The 24974-nt window shown below is 51.5% G+C and overlaps 2 protein-coding genes and 1 long non-coding RNA gene across 7 annotated transcripts in view; 1 reads left to right on the forward strand and 2 right to left on the reverse strand.

Moving 5' to 3' along the window:
• The window catches only part of IGDCC3 (immunoglobulin superfamily DCC subclass member 3), a 41387-nt gene extending 22139 nt beyond the window's left edge, over window positions 1–19248 (reverse strand). For all 4 annotated transcript variants that reach the window (XM_079128585.1, XM_079128584.1, XM_079128583.1 and 1 more), the window contains exons 1-2: window positions 18911–19248; window positions 16365–16670 (exon numbers count right to left, since the gene is read on the reverse strand). In XM_079128585.1, coding sequence (XP_078984711.1) covers window positions 16365–16670; window positions 18911–19016 — 412 coding nt within the window. In that variant the 5' untranslated portion in view covers window positions 19017–19248. The remainder of the gene's footprint in view (window positions 1–16364; window positions 16671–18910) is intronic.
• On the forward strand, window positions 7898–14486 carry LOC306653570. 2 transcript variants are annotated; one of them, XR_013761759.1, is made up of 4 exons: window positions 7898–8767; window positions 9375–9534; window positions 10035–10182; window positions 11324–14486. It is a non-coding gene; the product is annotated as an uncharacterized lncRNA (long non-coding RNA). The 2 variants fall into 2 exon arrangements; XR_013761760.1 differs by having other exon boundaries at window positions 7898–8757.
• Window positions 19249–21654: 2406 nt separating the features above from the next.
• The window catches only part of IGDCC4 (immunoglobulin superfamily DCC subclass member 4), a 35129-nt gene continuing 31809 nt past the window's right edge, over window positions 21655–24974 (reverse strand). Inside the window, exon 20 of the mRNA XM_079125635.1 lies at window positions 21655–24612. Coding sequence (XP_078981761.1) covers window positions 24166–24612 — 447 coding nt within the window. The 3' untranslated portion in view covers window positions 21655–24165. The remainder of the gene's footprint in view (window positions 24613–24974) is intronic.

Raw genomic sequence — 24974 nt, forward strand, 5'->3', positions numbered from 1 at the left:
ACCCCCAACTCTTGCTGGAGGCTGGCTGGTCCGCAGTCCGACTCCAGCACCTGAGGCGGGGCGCGGCGGGCAGGGGGCGGCTGAGGAGCCCGCGGGCGCAGCCCCCGCGGGGCCCCAGTCCAGGCATTCGGGTGGCGGGCGGGGTCAGGGCCCGAGCCTGGGGCCCTGAGAGTCGCGCGCTCGCTCGGCGGCAGGAGTAAGTGGGACCATCTGCTCCACTCCTCAGAGGTCAGCGCTTTGTGTCAAGCTCCCATCCCCCTCGCTGCTCTCCCTCCTTCCCCGCTTTGCCCTTTGACTCCGGGACTCAAAAGAGAAAAGCACTTGAGGTCCTGATGAAAGTGGGAGAGTGATGGGGAGCGACACTAGCGCCGCAGTTCCGGGCCCCAGCGTTGCGGGCCTCCCCGGGCCGAGAGCGCGGCCGGCGGCGGCAGGGCGCTGGGCGAAGGCCGGGCCCCTTCCCAGCGGCCAAGGGCAGGGGCGACGGGCCGCTCCCGCGGGAGGCACGGCCGGTTCCCACAGCCGGCCGGGCCCGCCGGGCCCCTTTGAAGTGGCCGCAGCTGCACGCCCCGCCCCGCGGCTAATCCCCGCCGACGCGGGCGTCCTCGCCCCCCCGCATAGCAATAGTGTCCGCGCTGAATGGCGCTGGCTAATTACCTCGCTCGCACCACCGCGGGTGAATGAGAGAATCCGGCATTGTGCACGGCGAATGGAGAAAATAAGACAGCCATTGTCCTCGCACGCCAAACGAGGGTTTGATGTCGCTGGGGCGAGCAAGGCACCATTTCCCGCCACCCCCTCCCCCAGTCGTTCAAATTCCCCAGCTGGGCCTGGCCCCCGGCGGAGTCTGTGCGGCCGGGGAAACTGAGGAAGCAGATCCAGGTTCCCCGAGGGGAGACAGGTGGACGCAAGCTGTCCACGGGCTCTGCTTCCACTCCGACCACTGGGCTCCTCACCGAGCATTTTCCACCTGCAGATTCTTAGGGGCACCTGCTCTGGTCGCTCAATCCGTCCTTCACTCCGGAAAAACAGGCAGGGCCTGCATTCAAGAGCCTAATTAGATTTCGTTGGGAACACACGAAACAATTGGACAGTCAGTGGGAAGCTTATACACCTTGGTGCCCAGCTGTGTATGCCACCAAGTGAAAGCACTGGAGAAGTTCTGAGAATGACTGGTAGACATGAGAGGAGAGAAGAAAAGACTCAGTAAAGAAGGGAGCAGGAACTGAGCCTGGACTGAGGAAGAGGGAAATAGAAAGGGGAGGTCTGCAAAGCCAGACCTCAGAATTTGGATTTAATGCTCCAAGCACTGAGGTAGCAGACTTGATCCAAGATGGGCCCCAAGGAGAGTGATGGGTTGGTAGCTACGATTAGAGTTCCAGCCACAACAAGATGAAAACAGATTTCCTCATCAGAAACCAGATAAGCCTGCCGCATTTGCTTCTCTCCTATGAGGACAGGAGGTGGCTCAGCTATGAAATCAGCCAGAACTGATGCAGACGGACAGGCTGAGCATGGCACTGTGCGCAATCAAGAGGTTCCCCGTGCTGTATCAGGCTACATCTCCACCAAGAAAAGGTGGCATCTGGGGAGGGGGTCAGGGAGGTTACTTCCTTCCAGATCTGGAAGTGTCTTTCTGTTCTGTCCCTCAAAGTAGAGTGCAGAGGCAGATAGGAAGAGGACAGAAGCTCTTTGAGGTTTATTAATTTGAGAACTCACCTGCTTTAACATCCCTCACTTCTGCAGATCCTTTTCTGGAAACATGTTCTTCCTAATCCCTTCTGATGGGCTTTAGACTATGTATGTTCCACAGTTCTAACGGGTTTATCAAAAGGTCTGTTCTGTGGCCCAGATCAACAGAAATCTGTTGTTAAACCAGTAGCCCTTAGCGAAATTTATTTGGCACATTTCATAGAGCTCTTTCTGAGGTTGCTATATTTGCTAAGGTCCACATCACCACAACTAGATTGTAAGTCCTTTGTAGATAGCCCATAACCAAATCCTTAAACATGAGTATCCATTTACCTACCCACTTCTTTGAGAATAAAATTAAAGAATGGCACGACACTCACTGAAGGACTGAATGAGCACTAAAAAATTCCTCCATTCTCTGACCAGCCGTGTTTAAAATTACCAAGTGCTAGTTGTAACAATGATATGTGAAAAGTGTTCTAAGTATAAGCTAGGCACAGGAGCTCAGAAGACTGAGAAAAGAGGATTACAAGTTGGAGGCCAGTCTCAGCAACTTAGTGCAGACCCTGTATCAAAAAATAAAAAGAACTGGGGATCTAGTTTGGTGGTAAAGTGCCCCTGGTTTCAATCCTCAATAAAAATAAATAAGTTTATATAAATAAATAAATAAATAAGAATACAAATTAAAAAGGCTGGGCATGTAACTCAGTGATAGTGCCCCTGGGTTCAATTCCTGGTACTGAAAAAAATTAAAAGGGCTGGGCTTGTGGTTCTGTGGTAGAGCACTTGCCTAGTATGTGTGAGGCATTTGGTTCAATTCTTATCACCGCATACAAATAAATAAATAAAACCCATCAACAACTAATAAAAATAATAATAATTATAGCTCATTGTTTTCTTGATCCAATCCTCAATCCAGGTTTAATCTACCCCTAGTTACAACCCCAGATGTGATCATAATGTTTTTCTCTATGGCTCTCCTAACTAAATCTTTGTCTTAGAGTCATATTTCTTCTGCCTAAGGTTCTAGGACCTTAAGCCCACCTGCCATCACGATTGTTGCTGAGCTACTTGCAGCTGGTCTGCCTGTGCCTGGTTGGTCAGTTTAGAGAACTCCAGAACAAAGAGATGAGAGCAGAGCTGCTGTGGATGGGGTGGTAGCAGGAACCCCACCAATCTGACCTCCCTCTTTGCCCACCTTTGACATGGAGCCCCCTCCACAGACCCAGGGATTCCATGGAATGATGCTTAGCATCCCCTTTTTCTAGAGGGAAAAAGGATTTATTCAAGGAAACAACAGGTAGTTAGTAGCAGACCAAAGACTGTTCTAAATGTTAAAACTAAAATGATTTGAACAGAAACTACAAATATAATTGTGTCACTGTATATCACTATATGTGTGCCTTTGTGGTCTGAGCAGATTTCAGCAAAGGTGCCAGAGTGTCTAATCCTCAGATACATTCTACGTTGGAAGATGGGACCACTATTCAAAAAGAAAGAAGAGCCTCTAGGTCCAAATTAGGAACTCAATACTTTTAACTGAAAAGGGCTTCTAACTGGAGCCTGTTTCTCCTCACAGCTACCTCTTCGTTGCCCAAACTTAAGCCCATGAGAAACTTTCTAAAAACTGCTCTGTGGGTGAGTATTCTGATAGGGAGATAGTATAATAATGACTGTGTTCTCTCCTCCCCTGTCCACTCCACAGCAGCACACACTCCGGGGATGCTTTGTTCTCATTATGGTTATGACTTTTGCAGATAGCAGGAAGGCAGGCGTGGACATGTGGGGATAATGCTTCCAAAGTGGAGGCACAAGAAACTGGAGGGAAGCGGGATGCTTTTTGGTGTGAAATCTGGCTCTTTTGGGGATGAAGCCATTGCTCTGGCATCCTGAAAATTTCTCCAGTTTTCCTGGGAGGGTAACCCACCCTGAGATGACCAAGTACCTCTCCTGGGGTGGCAGACTGAGATCTGAACCCATCCAACCAAGCCCTTTCTACTGGGCACTCAGTAGTGGCACCAATGACTTAGCCAATTTCTCTCTCCTCTCCCAGGTGGCTAGTGACTGGACCTTAGAAGAAGGATGTTTAAAGGAAGAGGACAGAATGGGAACATGAGGGTGTCTTTTAAGACCAGCAGAGGCTGGGATAGGGGGCTCAGGGTACAAATCAATGCAGACAGATGGATGAGACCCTTTCATCTCCTTTGAGCCAAGAGCAGCCAGAGAGGTAGGTCTGGGCTCCTGATCATACAGTATCAAATGCTGGCCAAAAGTGGCCTAGGCAAGTCACTCCTAGAAGCTCTTGGGAGCAACACCCACACCTCCAGGCTGCTGAGGTCTAGTGGGTGAGTGCCTGCAGCAGTAGAAAGGTATCCCTGTCCCCCCTGTCATAACCTAACAGGTTCTGTTCTCATCCTCATTAGGCACTAACTTCAGCCAAGCCCTGAGGATGCAGAGAGGAGCATGTCCTCCCAGCCAGGAGCTAACAGACCAGTGGGAGGGACATGTTTCTTACACTCTGTCCCAGAATGGACCCTGTCTTCTGATCTAAAAGCAAAGCTGGGCATATAGCCCAAAGGGTCCGTCTGGAATTTATGTGATAAAAGCAATATCACTCTATTTTAGGAAAGCCTCAAATCCCATCAACATCGCACAAGCTTGCTTGTAATGATCTTGATTCTGTTAGTTTGATGGGAAATTATTATTCGAGAAGTGAAGTTGGAAATAGAGGAGGGGGGCAGGAATGTCAAACAGGCCCAGTCCCAGGCTCATTCTATTTAATATCATTATTGGTGATCTGAAGTGACAGAACCTAGAATACTCTGCTGAGAGTGGCGGTGCCCACCTATAATCCCAGGGACTCAAGAGGCTGAAGCAGGAGGATTGCAAGTTCAAAGCCAGCCTCAGCAATTTAGTAAGGCCGAAGGCAACTTAGTGAGACCTTGTCTCAAAATAAAAAGGGGGATGACTGGGGATGTGGCCCAGTGACTAAGTGCCACTGGGTTCAATCCCCAATAAAAAAGAATCTAGAATATTCTAATCTAGTCTGCAAGTGAGAGTGAATTAGACGGGGCTTCTCTAGGGCGTTAGAGGATTGGAACACGATTTTATGAGACGCAACAAATTAAGGTGAAAGGAATTGTTGAAAAAAGAGGGTGACTTCCATATAATATGGAATGTAAGAGGCAAAAATAATAATAATAATAATAATTCAAAAGGAAGGTAAGGAAAAATGACAACAGATTTAAAGATGGCAGAAAAAAGATCCAGAATTGTTTATCACTGGGTTTCAATTCTCTAAGGTCCTAGTCAGCTCTAGCTCTGAAATTAGAGCCCAAATCCCATTTGGCCAATCAATACACTGGAGAGAGCAGTTGGACCTTTTCTGTCACAGTTCTGTATACCTCAGACTTGGGACAAAGCCCTCTCTCTGGGCCTCAGTTTCTGCAACAGTGATGTGGGTTAGACAGGAGGCTGGAAGAGAGAGGAGAGCAGGGTCCAGGTGAATCAGCAAAGCCAGGACAGTTGCCTCTTTCCATTCCCATAAGCCCTGGGTTGGGAGCACTCACAGGCACTGTCAGGGAGTGTCAGGGTGACAAGTTCCTACCCCTGTGCTCAAGTCAGCCATCTTATAGCCTAGACCCTCTCTGCATCCCCCCTCTTTGAGCTGGCCAGTTTCAAGGTTTGCCCATAAATTTTGTCAGCCCTTGCCCCCTTTCAGAAATCCCTGGCCTATATGCCAAGCTACTTGGGAAAAGGGGGTGGGAAATCTGAGGCCTTGATTCTCCTCCATTTTTCTTCTTCCCAGACCAGTCCAGGCTCCCAGGTTGGGTGGGCGTCAAGTTCCTGAGTTAACCAGGTGAGATAATGGCAGCCTAGGGGAGGAAGGGCAGTGAGGCACTGGGTTCTGGAGACCTGGGAAGCAAGGACACACACACACACACACACACACACACACACACACACACACACACGGAGCTTGCACATTCACTCACCCCTACCCACACACACTCTGCCAGCAGGGGGTAATTGTCTACACAGGATCTCTTCCTAAACTCAGGCAGGAGGGGGCTAGGTTGGGAGAGGGACATGGATGGAGTCATGGCAGAGAAGATCTGAAGCCTAGGCCCATGGCCCAGGAATTATGAATCTCCAAAAACTACAAGCCTTCAGGCTGGGGATGGGGAATGAGTATGAGGAAGAAGTGGGCATCAGAGCTGCCTCCTGGATCCCCAGCAGGGTCTGGCTTGGTGCTACCTGGAAGTCTAGGTCCCCTATTTCTGGCTCTCACCCCAGAGATCCAATGGCTACTCTGTTGCAGGTCCCTCCCGCTATATCTGCCCCATGGTCCTCTCTGGTAAAGGAACCCTTCCTGTGCTGGGGCACAGCTAACCCCCTCCTTGCTGGGCTACTTGGGTTTCCAAGCAGGCAGCTGTGCAACCCATTGTTCAGTGGCGCCAAGCCCGCAGGGGACCCACTACAGACCCCTCCCCAAGTTAGTGGTGGTTGAGGGAGCAAGGAGATCATCTCTTAGCTTCCACAGAAAGCAGAGATATGGCCCAGGGGAGCAGGCAATGTAACTCCAAGAGCCGTTGGTCACCTTGCCCTGGGGGCTATGTCTGTGGCCTAGGCCAGGGACAGGACAAGGACAATCAGCAGCCTCAGCTCCTCCAGGCTGATTATGGCTCTTCCCTACCACCCTCCCTCCCACTCTCTCCCTCCTGCCAGGACCCCTGGGGAGAAGGCGCTTCTCGAGCCATGCCTGTACCTCTCCTGTGATTTGTTCTGAATTTTCAAACAAAGAGTAATTATGACAGATGTGGAGCAATCAGCATCATTATGCAGGAAAACAAGAAAGGGAAAGGGAGCTAGGGGACCCCAGGGGGGAGGGGAATTTGTCTTCCCTCCTCAGGAAGAAGGATTCCCACCTCCACCTCCGCTAGCCCCAGCAACCTCCCAACTTCCTTTACTGTCAGGAGCCTGTGCTGGCCGGCTCTGCCTGCCTCACAGGTAGGGCAAGACTTCTCTCCAAGGGGCGTCCAGACCTAACGGGGGCATCCCAGCAATGGCTGGAGTCGGGGGCGGAGGCGCCAGGAGTGATTCCTCCTCAGTCTGGGTTTAAAGCTGTTCTCTGTTCCCGGCACTCTCCCACCCTTGCCTGCCTGCTGGGTGTCCGGCTCTGCTCTGAGGAATAATACAGATATTCTTGAGGGATATGCATTCCTCCCAAAGACACTCAGGCCAGTGCACATTGGGCCAGGCAGGCATGGGTTTAAATTTCAACCTCCCTACTTAATGGAGTCCCCGTGGGCATGTTAATCATTTTGGACTTCCCCTTACTCATCTGTAAAATAGGACTAGTAATACCTATTAATGGAATTGTTGTGCGAATTAAGCAAATGAATACAGAGAGGGCTCAGGACAGTGCAGCCACATGACTGTATCCATTACCATAGGCTGGGTCACCCAAGTGCTAGCATATGGACAGTCCTCAGCACTCAGTGTGCTTCGGAGAGCCAGAGGCCCTCTGCAATCTGCCATGGCTACCAGGAGTCCACATCTGAGGTTTATTGGCTAACACACACTCAGCGACAACCACGAAGCCCAGGTATGGCAGCACAACAGAAGAACCCAAACAAGCCAGGAGGGACAGTGCTCACCTCTAATCCAGCCACTCAGGAAACTACGGCAGGGCCGGTCTCAATGGTGCATACCTGTAATCCCAATGCCAGGGGAGGCTGAGACAGGAGGATCACGAGTTCAAAGCCAGCCTTGGCAATTTAGCGAGGCCCTAAGCAACTCAGTGAGACACTGTCTCTAAATAAAATATAAAAAAGGGCTGGGGATGTGGCTCAGTGGTTAAGCACCCCTGGGATGTGGATGTGGCCCAGTGGTTAAGCAGGTTGTACCAATCCCTCATACGAAAAAAAAAAAAAAAAAAAAAAAAGGCTAAAGCAGGAGGATCACAAATACAAGACCAGCCTGGCCAGCTTAGTGAGACTCTGTTTCAAAACAAAAATTTAAAAAGGGTTGAGGATGTGGCTTAGTGGTAGAGTGCCCCGGGATTCAATTCCCAGGATAAGAAAGGAAGGAAGGAAGGGAGGGAGGGAGGGAGGGAGGGAGGGAATGAAGGAAGGAAGGAAGGAAGGAAGGAAGGAAGGAAGGAAGGAAGGAAGGAAGGAAGGAAGGAAAATATAAATGAGTATGTCAGCCTGGCCTGGGGGGCACATAAAAAGAGACACCCCCCATTTCTGAACCAGAGATCAATGAGGCACTGGGGAAGGCCAGAATTCAGAGGTCCATAAACCAGAGGGGACTCCCTTTCCTGCCCAGGCCAGTGGACAGACCTATCCTTGGGCAGGTTACGCCCTCCGGGCCTCAGTTTTCAAGTCTGTGAAGTGAGAAGGTTGAACCTGACATGCTCCTAATTTCTCCTGCAGATCTGATCCTGCACACTGGAGATCCTGCACACTGAGGCCCTAAGTAGGCTGGGAATTTTAGGATTCTTTGCTGCAGGCTGCAACTCCGTGAAGGGGCTAGAACTTGGTTCTCTCTCACGGTGGTCTGTCCCCTCCTCTTCATTTAGGTGGTCTGGTCTTCATCTGTCCACCCCAAGTCCCCAGGGCCTCTTAACAGTTCCCCCTCCCTCACATTCCAGTGGCCTTGGGGGCAGCAGCCAGACCAGAAAGTCCAGTTCCTGCCCATTATCACTGCTCGAATCTCCCTGCAACCCAACACCAGCATTCCAGAGAGCAGTCCAGGCCGCCCCCACCCCCATGGTCAGTGTCAGTGTCCAGGCTAGGCTCAGAGACAGGTCCCAGCCAGGGTCCAGGGTTCTCAGATTTCTCTCAGAGAAGGTCTGCCTCTAGGGAGGCTCTGACTGTGGGGGAGACTGTGGACCTCTTCTTTGGAGGTCTTCTTTGAACCTCATCCTCATGGTCTCTCTTCTTGCTCTACTGCAAAGGCCCTTGGCTCCTGAAGGGAAGATGTGGCCCACAATGGAGAAAGGCAGGAGGAAGGACAGACCAGTAGTGGAAGAAAGAGGGACTGGAGAAAGGAAGACCGTGGGTAGGACAGGGTAGGAGAAACTGGGACTGAGGGACATTATTGACCAAAAGGGAAGGCAGAGGTGGGGCAGTAAGTGGGGAGCAAACCCTGAAACAAGACCCAAAGAGGAGATGGAGAGATGTGGGTAGGAGACACTGGTTTGTGAGCCTCAGCATTAAACTGTCTTCCCTGCCTGAACCAGGGAGCCCCATGTGCCAGCCCCACCCCTCCACCTTTTCAGCTCCTGCCTTCCGCCTTCTCTGCTCCCAACATTCGGTGTGCAGGCTTTCCTCCTCAGAAAGTCCACAGAGGTCCCCCTCTCCTACTCTCCCCCTACAACCAAGGGCAGCAGTAACGGAGGGTTGGCATGTCTTAGAACAGGGTAAGCAGCGCTGGTTTAGGGGAGGAGATGAAGGAGAGGTTCTGGAGGTCGAGCAGCACAGGCCAGTGGGCTCACTGAGATGGCAGCCAGATTTGGGGCACCCTCCTAATGAATAAGAAGACGAGGACCTACATTGCGGCGGGGGGGGGGGATCCTCTCAGGCCCATTATGTAAGCCTGCCCTTCACCCGCTGGCCTGGTGCTTAGTGCCTCCTCTCTCTCTCTTCAACTGACTAGGAAATTGTCATCCCTTCCAGGACCTGATCTGCTGCTTGCCCTGCACTGGCCCTGCTCTAGCCCTCCAGCTGGCCCCACTGCTTAAAGGGAAAAGGGAGTCTCACAGGAAAACCCTTTGCCGAGAGATGGGCTCCAACCCTGGCCCCATGCACATCTTCAGGCACACGCCTGTATGCTCAGGTACACACACACACACACACACACAGGTCTCTACACCTTGTCTGGGACACAGGCAGGCATTTTTGGTGGAATCACTTGGTCCAGCTTCAACAATGTCAGCCAGAGTGATTTGGTTTCCATACTGCTGGGTTGCTGGGTACCCGTCTGTCCTGTTCCAGTCCACTGAAGAACAGTCTTCAAGCTACTGTGCAAAAGTCTCTCTCTCTCTCTCTCTCTCTCTCTCTCTCTCTCTCTCTCTCTCTCTCTCTCTCTCTCTCTCTCTCTCTTTCTCTCTCTCTCTCTCACACACACACACACACACACACACACACACACACACACACACACACCAGCCGACAGGGACTCTGCAGAGGAGAGGGAAAGGCAATGCAAGAAGGCCAGGAGTGAAAAAGTCCTTTCTCCCTGGGGGTGGGGAGGGGACAGAGGGTTAAGGGGGCTGGAGGCCTGTTTCATTTGCAGGCTGCAAATGCCTCTTCTATTCACCGGGCCCACATTCCCAGCCCAGGCGCCTGGCCGCTGACAATGCCGGGACAGGAACAGAGAAGATTTGCACATTGTGTTTAAGGGGCCAGCTGGCTGCCTGCGACAGTGGAGCCAAGGTGTGGGAACCAGAAGCTCCGGACTTCCACACTCAAGTCCTGCGATGGGGTGAGGGGCAGCCCTGCATGTGGAGGGTGGGGGGCCTAACTCCTTCACAGTTCAGGCCAAAGCGGCTGGCAGTACAGGCCTCCTCCAGCCAGAGTGAGGTCCAAGCAGGAGAGCCATGACCTAGCCACAGAGCGGGTACCACGCAATCAGCTCGATTCACACCCCATCTGGCGAGGCAGAGAGAGTCTCGATTCCTCTGGAGATGAACACGCAGCCGTAGCCACCCCATGATCCTGCCCCCTGTGCATTGTATTCCCCTGCCCATCCTCCCTGTTCACAGCTTCTGCTCCTTTGAGCTTTGCTATCAATTACGAGGAGGGAGGGGGGTGTGGTGACAGAGAAGCAGAGAGAAGGACAGAGAGACAGACAGAGCTTTGCCCCCAAAAGGCCACATGTTCATTTACTTTTTACCAAGCTCCACAGGCAGGGGACATGAGAAATACAAAAGAAAGAGAAGCCCTTGAGGAGTTTAAACTCTAGTTGAGGAGACAGATGGAATATGCATCTACAAAACAATTGCTTAACGATGCCCGCAGCCATCACGGAGAGGCAGGGCTGGTCTGAATGCTACCAACGGACCGCAAACGCTCCATTGCCTTAGGAGGGGAATAAGAAATTACTGTGAGCTAAATGGTCTTTGGGGAGGGCTTGGGTGTGGGAAGAAGAGGGACAAGAATAGACTGGAAAAGGCCCAGTGATGGTGGGCCTGTCCTGAGGACTGGATGGATGAAAAGGAAGGCTTAACACCTTAGAACAGAGATGGCCTTGGTCTACACCCCCTCTGATGGCCTTGGTCTACACCCCCTCTGACAATGAGAAAAAGTGGCTTGTCCATTCCATACTGGGATCCAGAAAGGGCCTTCCTGTCACAGCTCACAGCTTCTCAGGAGGGTCAGAAGGGGTCTGTTGGTGACACTCTGACTGGCAGGTAAAAGGATTGGACCTGCATGCACCTGCCTCTGTGCCACGGCGTGGTACAGGCATGCTCCCGCAAGAGGCTGCCTAGGTGTGGCCACTGGCCCATCGCTCCAGGGACACTGTGGCTAAGGTCTGTGCTGCCTGCCCTAGCAGAAGTTAGATGTATATTTGAGGGGCAGTTGGGAGAAACTTCCTTGGGCTCTCTCAACAGAGCTTCCTTCAGGGAAAAGAGGAAAACCTGAGCTCCACGCTCCAGACCTCAGCTATCAGCCTCCAGACAGAGGCCCAAGGTTACCAGTCACTGCACCAGGAACCACCTCCCAGCATGGACCACTGCCCTGCAGAGAGACCCCCAAATACACTGAGCTCCCACCATCAAGGCGTCATTCCCAGTCACTCCAGCCTATAGTCTCCTGACCCCAGGCCCTGCCCCAGTGGAAAGGGGATCCAGAGTAGCCGGTTCACAGGGCTTTCCTCAGACGCGCTGAGAATGAAGAAGTAGGAGCTAAGGCCTGAGGAGACAGGTAACACTGAGGTGGAGGGAACAGGGACCTGGAATTGGCCTTTCTCCCTCTCACCACACCCCGCTGCCTCCTACGAGGGGCTTCCTGGTAATCACCCCACAACCAAAGGACCTTACCCTTTTCACCTGTTATTTCTCAGAATAATAGGAGTTAATATTATTGGTTCCTCGATAATCATTGAGGAATACTGCCTGTGGCCCTGTGCTAAATTCTTCATGAACATTATTCACCTAATCCTCACAACAATCCTCCTTGGTAAGAATTATAGTCCCTGCCCCCTTTTTCAGTACTGGAGATGGAACCCAGGTGTGCTCTATCACTGAGCTACACCCTCAGCCCTTTTGATTTTTTATTTTGAGACAGGGTCTACATTGCTGAGGCCGGCCTTGAACTTGCATTCCTTCTGCCTCTGAGTAGCTGGGATTACAGGCATGCCCCACTGTTCACAGTGATAGTTCCCCCCACTATAAAGATGAGGAAACTGAGGCTCATGAAGGTTAATTGACTTGCCCAAGGTCCCACAGCTAGTGGGTGGTAGAGCCAAGCCCCAAGTCCACCAAGCCAAGGTCTCTTTGCTGCCTTAGCTCGCATTTAAAACCACTGTTGGGGAAGGGTGTAGTGGTGCATGCCTGTAATTCCAATGACTCAGGAGGCTGAGGGAGGAGGATCCCAAGTTCAAAGCTAGCCTGGGCAAATTATTGAGTTCCTGTCTCAAAATAATAAATAAATAAAAGAACTGGAAATGTATCTCAGTGGTAAAGCACCCCCTAGGTTAAATCCCTAGGACCAAAACTATGTTGGACCCACTCTAGATGGCTCATTGAGAATCCTGTCAGGACTGAGACAGGCCAGACCTCATCCTAAATTAGTGGACAATACCTGCCACTAGCACTACTTACTGAGCCTTTCCAGATGCCAAGCCCTGTGTCAGATGCTTTGTTTTCATCACCTCATTTTATCCTCCTACAGCCCTGATAGACAGACAAGAGCACAAAGGCTGAAGAAGGTTAAGTAACTCGTGCTAAACACACTTGTTTGGGTCTAGCAGTAAAGTCCTAGTTCTATAAACTTCTTTATGTTGCCCACAGGCCCCCAAATCAGAGATTATGCCAATGGAACGGGCACTCCTATAGCACCTGGGTACTCAGGTGTGGCCTGTGTCCAGCAGCATTGGCATCACTGGGTTCTCATTAGACACAGAAAGCTTGGCCTTGGCCCAGACCTGCAAATTTGAAATCAAGTCTTAGCAAGACCCCTGGGTGAGCTAGGGGTACAGTGGCACATGCCTGCAATCCCAGGTATTCAGGAGGCAGGAGGATCACAAGTTTGAGGCCAGTCTAGGCAACTAGCAAGACCCTGTCTCAAAATTTAAAAAGGGATGGAGGTGTGGCTCAGAATGGAGCCTTGTTTTAGACAAGTCCCAGGATCAGCTGGGTTTGGGAAACACTGAACTGGATCACAGGGCTCTTGACTCCAGCTCCCTGGAGACCAAGAAGTAAGGGACAGGGACTGAGGAATTCTGCCTAAGGACAGAAATGGAGATGGGATGGGTCCCCATTATCCCTGCTCCTTGAGGCTGGCCCGTGCCTCTTTGGAGTCCTCCAGGCATGTGGACCTCAACAAGTGGGAGTTGGTGCATGTGTCCACTGGGCCAGCAGCAGAGGGGCTCATAGGCCTTCCCAGCTTCAGTCCATACCCTGAGACCTGGGAGAACCCCCAGGCCTTCCCAGAAGAGGCTGAAAGAGAACAAGAAGCACTCCAGCCCAACAATTCACCACCCAATGGAGTGCTCCCCAAAGGAGTCCCAGCAAGGGAGAAGCCAGGGCTGGGAGCGGACCTGAGCAGATTGCTTCCACTGCAGATTAACCTCCACGGGCAGCAAAATTGTATTTGAAACTTCTGTCAATGACACTGCCTTTAAATGAAGAAAGAAATACTGGCTCTGACTACTCAGTAGCTCCCAGGTGCCAGGCAATATGCGGGATATGCTGGTTCTCATGACCCTCCTCTAGGGTATGATTATACACAACTGTTACAGGCAAGGAGACTGGGCCAAGGGAACGTGAACTTGTCCATGTCTCATTGTTAACAAGTCTCAATTTCAGGCCTCAAACTATAAGCACATGGAACTGCAAGGCAGAGAGCCCAGGAGTCCTGGGAACATGAACAGTTTCAGGAGCCTGAGCCACTGTATCCCAAAAGGGAAGAACTTGAAGCTGAATCCCTAAGGAATTAGTCTGCAGTGTAGACCACCCTGGTCAGGCCATCTTTCAAGGACAGCATCTGAGCCCACGGGATGGAACGTGGTCCACTCTCAGTCATGGTCCTCTGGCCCAGGGTCCAGATGTCCCAGCTGACCTGCCTGCATAGAACTAGATGCCCACGTGCCTCACTGTGCCAGTTCCCGGGAAGGACGGCATGTTTGTGAGCAGTACTGAGTATGCTCCTCCCCATCAGCTGCTATGGAGCAGGCAGGAGAGATGGGCCTGCGGAGGTTCCTAACACCATTTCAGAAAGCCACCCTCCCATGTCACACAACATCTGCAGTGCCAGCGGGCAAATGGGCAGGAGGTGATTACCCAAGGAGGAAACCCAGGCAGCTAATCAGCTTTGAAGCTTTCTAGGGACACCAGCCCATGAAGTGAGAAAAGGGATCCAGCCACCTGATTGCTTGGTGTCCAAGCATTTCCCAATGGGGCCACAGCTTTGTCAGGGAGAGGTCTGACTGCCAGGGCTTAGGGGCAAGTCTCTCAGCTGTCTCTAGGACCCCCAAGGATTAGCCAGGCTGACCCCACCCACATCCTAATTCCTTATACTGTTAGTGTTGAAGGAAACCAAACATCTTGAAGGTATTACCATTTATAGAAAAACACATTTGCAGGCTGGGGCTATAGCTCAGTGGTAGAGCACTTGCCTAGCACGTGCAAGGCCCTGGGTCCAATCCCCAGTACAAAAAATAAAAAAAATAAAAGTTTCTCCCCTCTCCTCTGCCTCTTCTCCCCTCTCTCAAAATCCCTGGGGATTTATCTCCCAGGACTCCAGGCTGGTGAGGCAAAGGTTTCACAGGGCCTCTGTCCCTCAGCACTGACACAGGCCTTGGAGGATGTGGACTCCTCATCTCCCTGAGGAGTCTCATTTCTCACGCCCTCTGTCTTCCCTGGGTTCCCACCCTCTGTCCACTGTGTCTTCCGCACACCCAGCCATCTGCTCTGAGGCTGCAGCCGCCCTCCCCTGTACTGCCGGGAGAGCTGTGATGAGGGGTGGCTGAGCCAGAAGTGATTCTGTCTCGAAGTCTAGGACTGCCCCCCAGCGAGCTCCATATGGGGGCCCGGATCAGCCTTCCTTAGAACAAAGGGGCATCTTAAGCCCAGTGAGGGGGCTCCTGCCTTGAACAATTCATCACTCACCAGCCGTTCAGAGCAACTGCGCAAATGCCCTTAGAGCTGGGAAGAAACTTGTGGGCGCTGGGCCAGGGAAAAGGCAGAGAGCCATGGAGGTAAATGGAGGCATAGAGTTCAGGCTGCCTAGAGTGCAGTCCTGGCTCTTCTGCGCTAAGGTTCGGTTTTCTCATCTGTGAAAGGGGAATGATGGTGGCCTATCCCCCAGGGTCCTGGTGATGACTCAATGAGTTAATTCACCAAGGTTGGTTTACTAGGGGCCCGGCATGCAGCAAGTACTCACTAAGCCATAGCTACAGTTATTACCAGTGAATGCCAAAACAGCCTCTCTAAGGAACTGCCACCTCCCCAAAATATAGATGTATGAAAAGGAGAACAATTATTGCTTGCCAAAACTTTTGCCCTGTGTCAAGAGCAGTGCTTTTCAACCGTACCCCCGCATGGGCCTCCTCAGCTTGCTGCCCCCCGCAAGGTGCATCACTAATTTTGGTTTACACAACACACTCTGGGTGTGCATGGCATGGATCAAACACAACAATAACAACAGCAGAATTTTCAGGACAGTTAAAGCACAACTATCATTGTTGTCACCACAATTGGTGATCCATAGGGGCCAGCAAACATAGTTTTAGAGCTGAAATACCTTCTCTGGCCTTTTCTCTTCCATTCAAAAAAGCGCATTAGCAGGAATATGGATGCTAACATTGAGATAAACCTGAAATTATCCTACCACATATTTTTTATTGATTTATTTTTCTTGTGGTACCGGGAATTGAACCCGGGGCCTCAGGCTTGTTAGGCAAATACTCTGTCATTAAGCTATATCCCCACCCTACCATATACTTTTAAAATAAGCTTGTTGACAAGCTTCAGTACTCCATTATGGTATAAAGAGGTCTTATACTACCTAAAAGGTTCTAAAGTCAGCACATCATTAAAAAATGCAAGTAGCCAAAATGACACATCAAAAATTTCTTACATCACTCACAAATAAGGCAATTATTTATCTTTGAACATAAGAACCATATTCAAAGGACCAAGATGCTTGGAGTACCACAGACAACTGGAAACTAAGACAAGCTGATCCAAGACTTGGAGAAACCGCACCCCACACCACTAGTGTTTGGCTACATTCTTGTTGATTCAACATTCCAATCAATTAAAGGAGCACATGATACAATTTACCACCCCAAATCCTGCCAAGCCCCTCTTAAATGACCCATGCTGGGAAACACAAGAGATGGCACTCCCCCTCCCACCCCACCCCCACCCCCGTGCCCTATGCTGACCCTGGATCACCAATCTGACTTACACAAAGGGAGAACAAGGGGTGTGCACTTACTTGCAGCCTGGATTCGAGCCTTCCGGCTGACCACCAGTCCAAAGCGGTTCTGAGCCACACACTCATAGTCACCCTCATCTGAAGGGCTGCCTCCCCGCTCCAGCCTGAAGTGATGGATCAGCAAGGACCCATTGGCCAGCAAGGTAGAGTGAATACTCTCCGGCAGCTCCACCCCGTTCTTCCTCCAGGTGATTCGCACAGGAGGGGTTCCCTCCACTTTGCAGCCCAGCATTATAGGTTGCCCTGGGACTGCAACATCATCACTGGGCTCCAAAGCAAATGCCAGTTCGGCAGAGTGGCCAAGACCTGCATCAGGGAGATGAGAGGAAAAGGAGACCTTAGTGTAAAATGCATAGACAGGAAGGACTCCACACACAGGGATTTCAAGTTCCCTGGGCCTAGCATCCCATTCCCATGTTTCAGTCATATTAACAGGAATCCCTATTATATACAGAACTTTATTCATTGCAAAGTGCCATCCCAAGCAGTTATTTTTATTAATTACAGACCACCTGTATATTATTTGTATCATTCCCTCTTTCACCAAAAAGGAAACTGAAGTCCAAATATGTCAAGGGACTTTCTCAGGGTTTCATAGTTAGTAGCTGCAAGTCTGAGACTCAAGACTGATTCCAACACAGCTGCTGCCCCTTCTGGGGTCACCCTGGATAAGCACTGAAGTCTCACAGACCTTAGGAGGTGATTTTAGGTAAAGAATTGACTTGTCCTGGTTTCCCATTTCTCATCTGTTAAAATCAGGGAACAACAATGTAGCTTGTCATAGGGCGTCATAGGGTTGTTTGACATGATTTACAAACTCAGTGGCACTATGGAAAGTTCGAACTTCTAAAGAAATGGAATGAGATAGTAATAAATCATGCTTCTTTTTGTTGGCAAAACCATCAGAGTCCTGGTTTGATGCCTGGCATCAGGAGAAGGGAGTGGGGGCCCACTACCCAGAGTACAGGCTAGGCTGTGACATGTAGACCCCTCCCGCCCCGCTCTGGATGTTGGTCCAGTGGCCTTTGTTATATAGAGAGATGAGGAGTAGGAAGCACCAACTAACATTTCCCAACACTTGGTAGGACAAGGACCTAGAGTCTTTTACTCCCAGCCGACCTTACCAGTCCTGCAGAAGAAAAGAAATGAGCTGGAAGAGGAGGACGTGAAAGAAGAGGCAGAGAAGAGGCTGATCTGGAAATCAGAAGCCCTGCAGGAGGAACAAGCACTCATATCCCAGGCATGATGCCAAGTCACCAAGTTCTCCAGGAAGCAACTTAACAGACCTGTTACAACTTCACTCCAGGGGGAACAAACCCACCTGGTCTGAATGGGCAGCCACAGACCCCTGCTGACATTTCCAGGGAACCAGTGATTCTGAAACTGGCCCAGCTGCAACAGGCCAGGGCCCTTCCCTGCTGGGGGATATGGGGAAGTGGGTGAGTAGAACGGAGGAGCATGGGGAGTCTGGGCATCGTCCCCAACCCAGGGATATGTAACGTTTTAAGGCATTTGAGTATCATACTCCAAACCCCCACCATCCTCCCCATATCCAGAATTTTAGTTACCTCAGCCCCTAATCCAACCTAGGTATAGCCAACTTAGAGACAAAAGTTTCTCCCTGATGCAAACGCAATATTCTTCTTCTTAGGAGGGAAGAAGAGAGAAAATAGCCCAAATATGTGTCTGCTGAGAACTTGGAGTGAGAAAGGAACTAGACTGGCACCCTTCTCCCATTTGATGGGCCCCTTCCAGTCACCAAGGGAACAGGATGGTGGTGATGGAGCTCAGGACAGCAAAGCCGGACAGCGCCGCGAGCCCAGCGACAGGGTCTCTCTGCGGCGAGTACACCCTCTGGGGAAGGGCGCGGCACGTGGGCATCCCGCGGCTGGCTCTGGCTCTTAAAAGATTCTCCTCTCCTCCTCCTCTCGGGGGCTCTCCTCCCGGTCGCCCTCTCCCCACTCGCCCTCTCCCCACGCGCCGCCCGCCGAAATCTTCCTCCTCCTCTTCCTTGGTCTGTCCTGCGCACTCCCTGCCCCAGTCCCCAACTCTAAATCCGGAATGTGCCTTCTTAGTCCCGCGCAGTGGGCTGGGACCCGGCCTCCGCCCCCCAGTCCACGGTCTCCTGTCTCAGTCGCCTCGGGCGACTCAGGGTCCACGGCTGGGCTCCAAGCATCCCAGCTCGCGCCCCTCGGCTGGGTCGCAGCCATGCAGTCTCCCCCGGCTCGTTCTGTATCCCCAGCGCCTGCCCCGCTCCCCGCTCCTTGCTCCTGTTTCGCCGCCCTCCTTGCCACTCGGACCGAGATCAGGGTCCTGTCCTGCGTCCCGGAGCGGTAGCGGACTAAGCCCGGGAATCTCTCAGCACCCCGCTTCAGCCTGAGGTAACCCGGCCTCGGTTTCTCTATCGGTCCCGCTTCGTTGTGTCTCGCTCGGTCTCTCCTGAACCGGGTCTGCTCGCAGGTCCGCCCCTCGCGCCCGCTTACTGCCCTCCGGTCCTGCCCTGTGTTCGGTTCGCAGCCGCTGGGGCTGAGGGCGCCCTCGCTCACCCTCGCTTGGCGCGGGCAGCAGTAGCGGCAGCAGCAGCGATAGCAAGAGCCAGGGCCAGCGCGGCGCGGGCAGGCGGCGCGGAGACGCGGTGCGCGGCGCAGCCATGGGGCTCTCGGTCCGCTGGGCTCGGCGACTAGCAGCTCCCGGGCCTCTAGCGACTCACAGTGTCCCGCGGGGCCGGCGCCGGGGCCGGGGCCGGGGCTCTGGCCGGGGCCGAGCCCGGGCGGCGGGGGGCTGGGGCCGCATGCCTGCCTAGGAACGCGGGGGGCGCAGGGGGAGCTCCGCTTGCGCCATCTTGCACCCACCCCGGCGATCTGTCAGCCTCGCCCGGGGTGCGCGCTCCGCACTCGCACCGCCCGCGCCCGCCCCGCCCTCCTCCTCTGCCCGCCGCCCCCCCTTCTCTCCCCTCCGGGTCCCCTCCCCCAGCCCCCTCTCCCCGGAGGCCGGGTCTGGGGAACAAAAGAGCCGGCGAGCGCTTTAAGCGGCCGGACATTCCCGGCTGCGCGGCGGACGCACCCCCTGTGCTTTGAACTGTGGCTGGAGCGGCCGGCGCCGTCTCGGGCTGCACCCGAGTATCCCCTCGCGGCCCTGCATCCCGGACTTGAGCGGCTGGGGAAGCAGAGACCCAGCGGAGTGTGGAACACGTCAGGGCTGAGGAGAAACACGCAAAGCTGCGGGATTTACTCTGACCCACTCTTTCTGCTGCGCCCTCCTCCAATGTTTCTAAGACTTTATTTTGGAACTGATTCCCTAGAAGCTACTCAAAGTTGTCAAGAGACTGGGTAGTCCATGAGCACCTGGTCCTTCCGCTCAAAGGATGGGTCGTTCTTCTGTAAGACTGGCCTCCTAGATCGAGGACTTATGGTACTTGGTTAGATTGCCTGGGAAGAGCATATCCAGCAGGACCCACCCCAGTTCTACCTGCTGTCCGGCCCAGGAAATCACTCTGACTGAGCTTGTCTGAAAGGTGAAGATAACCATATCTCTCCTACACGACCCAGGAGACCTTTAAATGGCACAGGTCTGGACAAATGATTTGGTAACTGGGAAAGCACATTGGAAGTTAAAATTGTCAACAACATCTCTATGCCACAGAGAAGCCTCATGTTTCATGTCAGAAAACATAAGATAACATAGGTGCCTATAAGAATGTTACAGAAGGCAAGCCCATCTCTTAGGGCATATGTATTCATGCTGGCCCTGGGAGATCTTGCCTTAGCTGTTTGCTCCTCTGCCATTGGACTGGGATGGCAGAGGTGTAACTAAATTCATGTCAGTCTGTCTGTCTGTCTTTCCAGTGCTGGGGATTGAACCCAATGCTTCACACTTGCTAGGCAAGTGGCTCTACCACTGAATCACAAACTCAATCCTTTTTATTTTATTTTGAGATAGAGTCTCACTAAGTTGCCCAGAGTGGCCTCAAACTTGCCTTCCTCCTGCCTTGGCCTCCTGGGTAGCTTGAGATTCCAGGTGTGCACCATGGTGCAGGGCTTAAATCTGTCTTCTGATATGAACTCTGGAACCTTGGGACTAGGAGTGTTAACCATACATAAAACTAACTTTGGTGCAGATGACTAAAGGTCTCCAGAAATCAGACTACCTCTAGATGGACAAATCTACTAAGGAGAGGGTTTGCACAGCCCAGGGACTCCTCACTCTGCAATAGAAACTGGAAGATGAGCCTGAGAAACAGGACTCAAGGCATGTGAGCAGTAGGAGGCAATGGGGAAATTCAAGGTCAGGGACCCAGTGTGTCATAGCCCCAAATGGATTTCATTGTGAGAAATGGCAAGTGAGGCCTCTACTGGCCATAGGAAAGGTAGGGAAAGAGGGACCTCCCAGGCCTAAAGTCTTGGAACTACTCCCCCGCAGGGCTTGAATCCTCAACAACCCCTTCTTGACATGTCCTAGGCTCTGAGAGGTCAAATTGGTGTCCTGAATTGTTGTCATTTTAAATTCATCTTGACAAGTGTTTAATTCTTCTTTATCACAACGCTTGGTCTGGGAGTGATATGCAAATAATGGCTATTCTACTGAATGCAAAATGTGCAGTATCTCTCTGTATGATCTGTCAATTAACTCTGGGTCTGGCCCACCCGCCACTTTGGGGGTGGTCCAGGTCCGGGCAGTCTCTGGCTCTTGGTTTCTTCCATTAGAAAAACCCATACCTGGCTCTTTACAGAGCCTGGAGAAGCTGCCAGCTATGATCCTGAGATGTGCGTGGGGTGTGAGTGTGAGTTCTATAAGATTGCATATGCACTTGAGTTAATGGATGCCAGGGTGTTTGTGAAGGTGAGTATGCATGTGGGAATCAGCTCGTAGACATAGTGCCCATGTGTATGAATGTGCAGGCATGAGTAATTTTGGTGACCAGATATAAAGAATGGCACAGCTCTTTCCTTGTACCTAAGAAAGTTTAGGAAAGTACAGATGCAGAGAGATCCCCAGAGAGAGTCTGCATCTTCCCTCATGGTTTCTTTTTGTGGGGAGGGGTACTGAACACCAGGCCTTTTGAATGCTCATGACAGGCAAGTGCTCTACCACAGCTACACCCCCAGTCCCTTTTCCTAAACTTGTCTTTTTCTTAAGTGCCTACTGAGGGGAGGAGATGGGTTAGTTCTTTCTTGTGATCATCTTCTCTCTACCCTCAAAAGCCACCATTTCCCATCCTGGTAGGAAATGAACTCCCTAGGGTAGAAAAGCTGAGAGAATTTGAATCATTAGTTCCATAAAGAATAACATATGTCTGGAAAATAGTTTATTAAATCATTATGGGGGTAGATACATGATCAATGCCTTAGCTTAACACTAAAGAATATCATATTTGTAAAGAGAAAAAAATGCTGGAAAAATAATTAAATAATATATCATAAACTACATACAGACAAATAAATGAGCAAGTACCGATTACACTTGTCATACATCAAGAAAAGGAAGATTTTTAAATGAAACTCAAAAAACTTAAGGCATCAATGGTAGGTGACAAAGGGATTAATACCCTGTAAAAGGCCAATAGACTCTTTTCTAATAAAAATACTGCTACAAAGACACAAACCTAACACTTCCAAATTACCCAGAGCCCAAATCATATATAATGCAAGTGAGTAATGGCCACTTTCTTATCAACTGTGAGTTATAGGCAGATACCAGATTTATTACTTATTTGCTTTTGAGAAACAATTTTCCACCCAACCTAATGGGTTATAAATTGTCTCATTTGCAGCTATTTAATTTAAACCAGAACCTCAGTGCCTGTTAAACAAGAACATGAAAAATGACTATGTGGTGTAATGCTAAGAGCCTACTGTTAAAACAGCCATTTAATTCAGGGCAGTTTTTTCTTAAAAAAGAAAAATCAAACCAGGAAAATAAAATGAGGCTTTTGACCTTCACAGCAATGATGAAACAGACACAGTGGCGTTGGCTACAGCAAAGCTGAATGCTACAGAAATAGTATAAGTGACAATTCTGTCTTTAACGAGATACAAAACCGACATTAATAATCTTTAGTGTTATCATAGGCTGGCTGAAGGAGGGGAGGAGGAGGAAATGTAGGTGAGGATGTCAACCGTGAGTGACACCCGAGTGTAATAAACACAGATGCATTCAGGGGCTGAGGAGGCTGCAACTCCGCTGAGAGACATTTCATGTTAAAAAAAAAAAAAAAGAAGAAGAAGAAGAAGAAGAAGAAAGAAAAGAAAGATAGACTGCTTATTTCTAATTTGGCCCAGAAGCCAGAGTTAACTCTTGATGTGCATATCAGTTAAAAGGATACAGTTAGGGAGCAAGAGACTCCACATCTATGCTAATGTGAGGGCTGAGGCGAAAAAAATCAAATAAATGACATCGTTTTCACTGCTCAGGAAACAGAAGTCAAGCCTGTCCCTGTGCAGCAGGTCAACAGAAAATGATTTCAAGATTCAATTTAAAGAAAAAACAAAACAAAATGAGCCAACCCTGCTTTTCCTATGAAGAGACTCCAGTCTCGCTACCCTAGATCCAGTCAAGTTCAGTGTGCTGGGGGCCAGGTGGGAGCTGCTGGGCTGTCAGCCCCTGACTCCAGTGCCCCTCTCCCCTTTCAGCTTCTGTAAGGAAGAAAGGTCAGAATCCACCTCCATCCCGCACAGAAGGGAGGAAGTCCTTTTATTCCAAGCCTCTGGGTTCCTTTCTGTCTCAAAACTTCCCCTGTGTGACTTGGATTCATCAGCTCTACGGAGAACCCTCCCATCCCAGTCCCAAGGAGAAAGAGGAAGTAGAGCTAGGTCTTCTCCAAACCTGCCCTGGGAGCCGGTGATCTGCCTGGGGAGGGGGCCCATGGAGGAGGCACCAAGCAGGGGGTGGGGGGTAAGGGAGGCAGGTGTTGGGGGAATGTGGCTGACATAGGAGTCACGCTGTGGCCTTGAAGCAGACATGAGGTAGCCATGTTGTTAGGGAAGGGTAGAGGTTGAAGCCAGGCAGAACTGGATGGCACAGTATGGAGAGACATGAGGCATAAGAGAGATGAGAAGGGGAAACAGGAGAGAGGAAAGAAAGACCCTCTGGGAAGAGGACACCAGAACCGGAACCCAAAGAGCAAGCTGACTGGGAGACAGACCACTGCAGCAGTGAAGGGGAAGAAAGGAGGAAAGGGGGGAAGAAAGCAGGTTTCCAAAGCCAGGCACTTCCCAAATTACAAAATCAGACACAGAGTTGCTCTGAGGGGAGCCAAGGTCACCCTCTGAATTTGGGTCATGGGGTTATGGTAGGTGAAGGTGGAGTGGCTAAAATGTCAGGCATTCAGAGCCTACTGCACTCAGCCCAGCCGGACAGGAGAGTGGGCTGGGGCCGTCTTTGTCAGACAGGCATTGGAGACACTCGCAGAGTGTGTAATAAAAGGCTGGGTGACAGAGGTGGGAGCCCACAAGGCTGGGGACTGACCCCTCTGGGACACTGTCCTGACCTGGAGGATGGATTAGCCCATAGGCACCAAGTGGTGGCCAAGGTTTCCCAGCTCATCAACCAGTACACACACATATGGCTTCACACGTGCACATCACATGTAGCTGTGTCTCACATGTCTCTCACGTATCACATATGTGTCACAAAGAGTATGGGGGGAGCGAATGATCCAATTCTTCCTCTCCCCCTAGCCAAAGCATCCTAGGAGGCTCCAAAGGGCTTGATGATATCTGCAGGTACACATGTGTATGTGCATGGCCATGCACGTCACATACCATGAGCCATACCAGCCTGCTCAGATTGCACCTTAGGAGAGCTAAGCAGAGGAGGAGACGGGGACCCTGGGCAGGCCTGGGCTGGCTCCTGGGCTGGCTCCTGGGCTGGCTCCTGGGCTGGCTCCTGGAGAGCAGGGGGCTTTGGGCTGGCAGCTGTTCCCAGAGGCCTCCTCTGGAGCCTCACTAGGCTGGAGGTCCGGATAGGGGCAGGGGGCACTGGCTGCCTCTGGCAAGCAGGTCAGTCTGTCTGGTCCAGTGGCTGCCTGCTCACACCCTCCCAGCTCCTTGTCTAGCCAGTCCACCTGGGGCCTGAGATCCACGACACCAGAGGTGAGGCCACGAGCCTCTGCAGGCAGAGAGTCCTGAGGCTCCAGGTCTTGGAGAGGGAGGTCAGGGCTCCCTTTGGATGCACTGAAGTCAGAGTGGACAATGACCTCGGCCTCCACCTGGTTCCCGCAGGCTGGGGGTGGCTTCTTCCTCCCATTACCCTGGTTAGAGCAGAAAACACAAAGACCAGGGACCATCACTGAGAATGATCATCAGAAAAAAGAGCAACATATGTGGGATGGACAGAGACTGAGCCTCCCTCGGGTGTGTATCACATGAGAGGTGGAAGAGGAAACACAGGAACTGCCCCACCGAGATGATGATCAGACCCAGGGTGAAATGGAATGTTATCCATTTTCCCTTGTCCAGGAATTCCAGAAGTACCAGACTCGGGGCCTTCACTAATAGGAGGAAGGGCTGAATGCATAGGGCCAGGTCCACCCTCAGATCCACAGTAATTCGGCTGTGGCCCACTTAGGTCTGGGTAGAGGAGGGACTGTCCTCAACCCAGGTGAAATGTAGG

The sequence above is a fragment of the Sciurus vulgaris genome (assembly GCF_902686455.1).
Source record: "Sciurus vulgaris genome assembly, chromosome: 2".
Classification (NCBI taxonomy): domain Eukaryota; kingdom Metazoa; phylum Chordata; class Mammalia; order Rodentia; family Sciuridae; genus Sciurus; species Sciurus vulgaris.